The sequence below is a fragment of the Salvelinus sp. IW2-2015 genome, linkage group LG7 (assembly GCF_002910315.2).
Source record: "Salvelinus sp. IW2-2015 linkage group LG7, ASM291031v2, whole genome shotgun sequence".
Taxonomy (NCBI): domain Eukaryota; kingdom Metazoa; phylum Chordata; class Actinopteri; order Salmoniformes; family Salmonidae; genus Salvelinus; species Salvelinus sp. IW2-2015.
Genome location: NC_036847.1, coordinates 22626109 through 22633103, shown reverse-complemented (window position 1 = coordinate 22633103; position 6995 = coordinate 22626109). Strand labels below are relative to the sequence as shown.

Genomic DNA, 6995 nt, shown 5'->3' with positions numbered 1-6995 from the left:
TCTACATGCTTTGTAAGTAGGAAAACCTGCAAAATCGGCAGTGTATCAAATACTTGTTCTCCCCACTGTATGTCTATATGATCTGTGTGTGTGTGTATATATATATATATATGTCTATATTTTTTTTTTATATTTTTTTTTTACCTTTATTTAACTAGGCAAGTCAGTTAAGAACAAATTCTTATTTTCAATGACGGCCTAGGAACAGTGGGTTAACTGCCTGTTCAGGGGCAGAACGACAGATTTGTACCTTGTCAGCTCGGGGATTTGAACTTGCAACCTTTCGGTTACTAGTCCAACGCTCTAACCACTAGGCTACCCTGCCGCCCCGGCAATCCCATATGATGTATACATACTATGTGTATATATATATATATATTACTTTGGACACACCTACTCATTTAAAGATCTTTCTTAATTTTTACAATTTTCTACATTGTAGAATAATAGTGAAGACATCAAAACTATGAAATAACACATTTGGAATCATGTAGTAACCAAAAAAGTGTTAAATGACAGCTTTGCACACTCTTGGCAGTCTCTCAACCAGCTTTTCCAACTGTCTTGAAGGAGTTCCCACATATGCTGAGCACTTGCTGGCTGCGTTTCCTTCAACTCATCCCAAACCATCTCAATTAGGTTGTGATCGGGTTATCACTCCTTCGCTGTCCTTCTTGGTCAAATAGCCCTTACACAGCCTGGAGGTTTGTTGGGTCATTGTCCTGTTGAAAAACAAATGATAGTCCCACTAAGCGCAAACCAGATGGGATGCCATGCTGGTTAAGTGTGCCTTGAATTCTAAATAAATCACTGACTGTGTCACCAGCAAAGCACCCCCACACATCACACCTCCTCATGCTTCACGGTGGGAACCACACATGCGGAGATCATCCGTTCACCTACTCTGCGTTTCACAAAGACACGGCGGATGGAACCAAAAATCTCAAATTTGGACTCATCAGACCAAAGGACAGATTTCCACTGGTCTAATGTTCTTTGCTTGTGTTTCTTAGCCCAAGTAAGTATTTTCTTATTGGTGTCCTTTAGTAGTGGTTTCTTTGCTGCAATTCGACCATGAAGGCCTGATTCACGCAGTCTCCTCTGAACAGTTGATGTTGTCATGTGTCTGTTACGTGAACTCTATGAAGCATTTATTTGGGCTGCCATTCCTGAGGCTGGTAACTCTAATGAACTTATCCTCTGCAGCAGAGGTAACTCGGTCTTCCATTCATGTGGCGGCCCTCATGAGAGCCAGTTTCATCATAGCACTTGATGGGTTTTGGACTGCACTTGAAGAAACTTTTTCAAAGTACTTAAAATGTTCAGGATTGACTGACCTTCCTGTCTTAAAGTAATGATGGACTGTCGTTTCTCTTTGCTTATTTGAGCTGTTCTTGCCATAATATGGACTTGGTCTTTTACCAAATCTTCTTTATACCACCCCTACCTTGTCACAACTGATTGGCTCAAACGCATTAAGAAGGAAAATAAATCCCACATTTGAACTTTTAACAAGGCACACCTGTTAATTGAAATGCATTGCAGGTGACTACCTCATGAAGTTGGTTGAGAGAAGGCCAAGAGTGCAAAACTCATCAAGGCAGAGGGTGGCTACCTTGAAGAATATAACATATATTTTTATTTGTTTTTAACACTTTTTTTGGTTCCTACATGATTCCATATGTGTTAGTTCATAGTTTTGATGTCTTCACTATTATTCTATAATATAGTAAAATAAATAAAAACCCTTGAATGAGTAGATGTCAACTTTTGACTGGTACTGAATATATAAATAAATTGCCCTCATACTGTGCTGATATACCAGCAATCAATCTAATCTAATGGGTTTCTGCCTCTGATTTTGCAGGTTCACAACAAGGAAGCCCAGAGACGGTTTCATTAATGGAGGAAAACCTGCACGTTGACATGCGGGTGAGTGCATTCATACTCTGGTTTTCAGACCTGTGATCAAAGCAAAGATCAGTACCTATGTTCAGTCTCTCATTCCTTTAAGAATAGTAAATGTCCTTTGCAGTTACAGTATGTCATGTTCCTCAAGATATGAAAGGAGAGAACATTGCCTGCAGTGCCATCTGGTGGCAGTAATTGGTATCTCTGGACATGGATCTAATAATGAAAACTCTCAATGTAAAGATAAGTTATATTTTAGGAGTGGTTCTCAGCTAAGTTATTCCTTACTTTTAATAGATGGTACCGCACTCACGGAATAATAAAAACACGGAATATCACTATCATCAGTGTTTTATGCCTTTGTCCAGAATGGTAAATCTGCCTATTCATTATACCACCAACACCATTATGTATTATTTATTCACAAATTCAATGTTTTAAAATGGGTGATGGAATTATTTCATGAGGGTAATGCTTTTGTGTAATGGGATGATAATAGTGCCACCCTGGCAGCTGGTTCGAAGAGATCCGGGCCGCTTTGAATTCGATCACAGGAGGAATGCAGGGTATCATGGGAATGTGGCTGAGTCGTCTGCCACAGCAGAGTGGGGGCAGCAGCTTCCCCCCTCACATGGGCATGTGCTGAGCAGAACATCCTCTGTACTAGGACTGCCCACAGATTTAGGGATATACCACTACACTCACCTAACTTCCTCCTACTGTGACACTTTCATAACGACTTACTTTTTACGGACATTCCTCTTCAATGGGCATGGGATCTCTCCCCTTCTGCTAGCAATTAATTTAATATATACTGAACAACAATATAAACGCAACTTGCAACAATTTCAACGATTTTACTGAGACAGTTCATATAAGGAAATCAGTCAATTGAAATAAATTCATAAAAATTAAATACAATTTTCTTTGTCACATGCGCCGAATACAACAGGTGAAATACTTACTTTACAAGCCCTTAACCAACAATGGTTTAACACTTATTTTTCTTAAATCTTCTTAAGTAAAAAATAAATAAAATAACAATATAATTAAACGACAGCAGTAAAATGACAATAGCGAGGCTATATACGGGGTACCGGTACAGAGTCAATGTGCAGGGGCACCGGTTAGTCGAGGTAATATGTACATGTAGGTAGAGTTAAAGTGACTATGCATAGATAATAAACAGAGAGTAGTCCTGGGCAGGGGCACAGCCATGGGTGGGCCTGAGAGGGCATAGGCCCACCCACTTGGGAGCCAGGCCCAGCCAATCAGAATGAGTTTTCCCCACAAAAGGGCTTTATTACAGACAGAAATACTCCCTCAGTTTCATCAGTTGTCTGGGTGGCTGGTCTCAGACCATCCCGCAGGTGAAGAAGCCGGAAGTGGAGGTCCTGGGCTGGTGTGGTTACACGTGGTTGTGAAGCCGGTTGGACATACTGCCAAATATGAGGCAGCTTATGGTAGAGAAATTAACATTAAATTATCTGGCAATAGCTTTGGTGGACATTCCTGCAGTCAGCATGCCAATTGCACGCTCCTTCAACTTGAGACATCTGTGGCATTTTGTTGTATGTCAAAACTGCACATTTAAGAGTGGCCATTTATTGTCCCCCGCACAAGGTACACCTGTGTAATGATTATGCTGTTTAATCAGCTTCTTGATATGTCATACCAGTCAGGTGGATGGATTATTTTGGCAAAGGAGAAATGCTCACGAACAGGGAAGTAAACATATTTGTGCACAATTTGAGAGAAATAAGATTTTTGTGCATATGGAACATTTCTGGGATATTTGATTTTAGCTCATGAAACATGGGACCAACACTTTACATTTTGCGTTTATATTTTTGTTCATTATAAAATGTGCATGAGTCTGGGCACCCTTTTCTCACTCCAAAGATGGTGCAAGGATTTTGGTGGGTTTCTTTCACTTATGGAGAGTAATCTTTCAAGCCAGGCGTGGGTCTGTCAAACTCAACATTCCAGTGGGCCAAAATGGTAAAACGCTGAACAAAGTCGCGGGCCAACACTTGAACAAATTAACCTTTTAATCATGGACCAACACAGTTTTGGCTTTAACATTGAAATGGACAAGCATCGCTTATACCATACAATATATAATTAATAGTGGGACATGAAAATCGAATTTCAATGAAAAAAAACACATCAATGGCATTCATTTATTAAATAAAATAAAATTAAATAAATCGTATGCCTCTTTTTCTATTTGCAGCTTCTGATTTAAATACCACAAATAAACTTTTTTTAAACTTTTTCCACTGGCAATTAATTTTACAAATAAAATGATTTAATAAATCCATCACCATTTCAAAGCCCTGCCCTCTGTAGCAAGAAAAAGTGCACAAAGAAAACTTTAATTTTGCACATGATCTAATCTTTTTCACACTCTCCCTCATTTAAAGGGCCGGGCTGATTTTGCGATCTCTTTGCTGCACATATTACTAGCCTTTAACAGCAGCCTCACTTTGTATGTGGTTTTTTGAAACATATTCTTGTTGTGAAACCAAACTCTCTTTTCTTCTCCTCTACTTTGGCTCCTTTGAGTCATGTCCAGGTCCTTGTATTTGTCATGGTGTTTTCGTATCTAGTTGGTTTTACTCCTACTTACAGCCACGTTGACTCCACAAACAAGAAACAAGGTTGTCTTTACATATGTAACAGGACATTCTGCCTCCCACTTGTCAGAAAGCTCTGTTTTCTGCCTTTCTTTTCGCCATTTTTGGGAAGGATAGCGCGCTGACAGTTTAGCGTCTATGTTGCTATAGACTAGAAGAGGGTTTCTGGGTCCTGTCCTGATTGCCGCGCGAAAAACTAACAGCAGAGCTTATGGGTTCGTAGTATTGCGGTGAATGCGCTGTATAATACCGGCGGCCGCCTCTCAGTAGTAATTTGGTATTTGTCTCGCGGGCCAAATATAATTACCCCGAGGCCAATTTGGCGCCGCGGGCCAGAGTTCTTGGACACCCATGTTCTAAGGGATCAAGCAAGCTGTTGGTGTATATTTCTTTTTAAGTTCTGTCCTAACCCCTGCAGGTGTCGCCACAGTCAGTGTCTCTGAGAGGCGGTTGTGATGTTGACTCCTCTTCGTACTCTAAGAGCTTCAGCATTACTCAGATGGTGGAGGAGGGAAGTTTGTTTTGAACTGGTTTTGGTATCTAGTCTTAATGATCATATTTACTATGTAAAATATGCAATTCTATCAATCTTCACTGGAGTGATGAGGGAGTGATATGCTGTATTTACCTTTTCCTCTGGAACTACAGTTTGAGAGTCGGATCCCTCTGTCCAGTAGTGGACCAGAAATCAAGAGAGGGAATAACAGGAGTAGTAATCAAGGACCTTGCCCCAGGCCCTACTGGGTCAGTAGTACTGACAAACAGTTCAATAATCTTATCAGTGACAGGCTGGTGTTGGTGGTTATAGGGTTTCTGTGATTCACTGGGCTATGGTAAACATTGTGTGGGTGTACAGGGCTGAGAGGGAAACAAGGATGTAACATTTAATTTGCGTTGTTTCTCACCTATTTTAGCAGGAAGCGGCGACGGTGGACAAGTATACGATGACTAACAGATCCCTATTCATCACCCCTAAGACATCCCTTTTCAAACGGCAAATCAAGGCACATACATTAGCTTGTTTATCCAAGTCTTTTAGATTCTTTCTTTACGCTTTTTCAACAGTTCATATACTTGTGCTTTCATGTCTACATGCAGATCTGCAGGGCTCATTCTATTACTCTGTTTATAAATTGACTGTCAGTATGTGAGTTTAATTGGYTGGGTCTTCATGTATATAACCAAGCCAGTGGTTTAATTAGTGCTCATTCATACCTTAATTAATGTTTTACTAAGAAAAGGTCGATACATTAGTTGACTGTCACTTGAGGACTTTAATCTTATGGTCTAGCTAGCACAATAACCACAAGTGTCTATCTGACTTTCCTGTTTCCCCTAACTTTTAATTATCTATTTTTGGCATTCTACCTGACCTGTTTTAAGGTGGTGAGGGTGGACACTGGTGTGGACACTTCTCTTTCCTCTCATCTATTTTGGTGTGTGTCAGTCTCTGATATGTGCGTCTGTTTGTCTGATCTTTAGGAGCCAGTCACAGATGTTCTGATGGAGATGTTCCCAGAGACAGAACCCACACCAACTGGCATTGCGTAAGTCCAGTCTCTCATAAAAATACACTACACAGTAGACTAGAAATTAAGGAAGCCTGCAGTCACATCAGCCTCTATCCAAACCTGGTTAAGCAGTCAGTTGCTACCGGTATTTTAATTGAAAGGTACCCTGTCTGGGTTATTCTGCAATCTATTGGTTCCTTCATATACAGTACTAAAACAAAATGCAGCTGCTCTTTAGGACCAGGGTTGGACAATTCTGGTTTACCTAAGTCTATTTATATTCCATGTACCTATAGTATTTGGGTACTACAATGTTGCTAATTCCCCCCTTTATTTCAGTGCCACCCGTCGGAGGCCTATCAAGGGTGCAGCGGGGCGACCGGTCCAGTTTAAATACCCAGACCTCCCTGCTAGTCCCATGACCCTACAGCGATGGGCAGTGGAGCATCGCCTGGTTCCTCTGTGGGTCCAGATCCTGGTCTTCTTCATCGTGGCCTGCCTCCTCTACCTCATCTATGCTGCCATAGAGGATAGCTTGGCCAATCCCTTTGTGGCTTTGCTGGACAACCTCAGCATGGAGACGGAGACTGAGGGCCTGTCCCTCCAGGCTGAACCCTAGGATATTCCTCAGCTCGTTCTCTAGGGAGGCATAATTCCCCTGCTCCTCCTCAATACTCCACACATTGGTTTACAGTTGTGCGGAACATAATTTTGTTACCATCATTGAAAGCCTTTAAAAAAATCTATATATGGCTCTGGTGTCATTCTCCTTTGGACAATCCTGTTGGTTCGAAAGATGTTACGGTGAACCTACTGTGTGCTGTTCAAATGCATACAGGATCAGTGCAAGTGCAGAAAACGAATGACTAGGCCTACATTTTTTTAAATAATAAAAACATGTATGAAATTTAACTTAATGGAGTTTTTCTATTTA

General features: G+C 40.9%; 1 protein-coding gene across 3 annotated transcripts in view; it reads left to right on the top strand.

Moving 5' to 3' along the window:
- lemd1 (LEM domain containing 1) overlaps positions 1-6973 on the top strand; it is a 13418-nt gene extending 6445 nt beyond the window's left edge. The window contains exons 4-9 of one of the 3 annotated variants that reach the window (XM_023991418.2): positions 1868-1932; positions 4969-5061; positions 5199-5294; positions 5465-5554; positions 6033-6097; positions 6401-6973. In XM_023991418.2, coding sequence (XP_023847186.1) covers positions 1868-1932; positions 4969-5061; positions 5199-5294; positions 5465-5554; positions 6033-6097; positions 6401-6680 — 689 coding nt within the window. In that variant the 3' untranslated portion in view covers positions 6681-6973. The remainder of the gene's footprint in view (positions 1-1867; positions 1933-4968; positions 5062-5198; positions 5295-5464; positions 5555-6032; positions 6098-6400) is intronic. The other 2 variants (XM_023991426.2, XM_023991429.2) reach the window with 2 other exon arrangements.
- Positions 6974-6995: the final 22 nt, after the last annotated feature.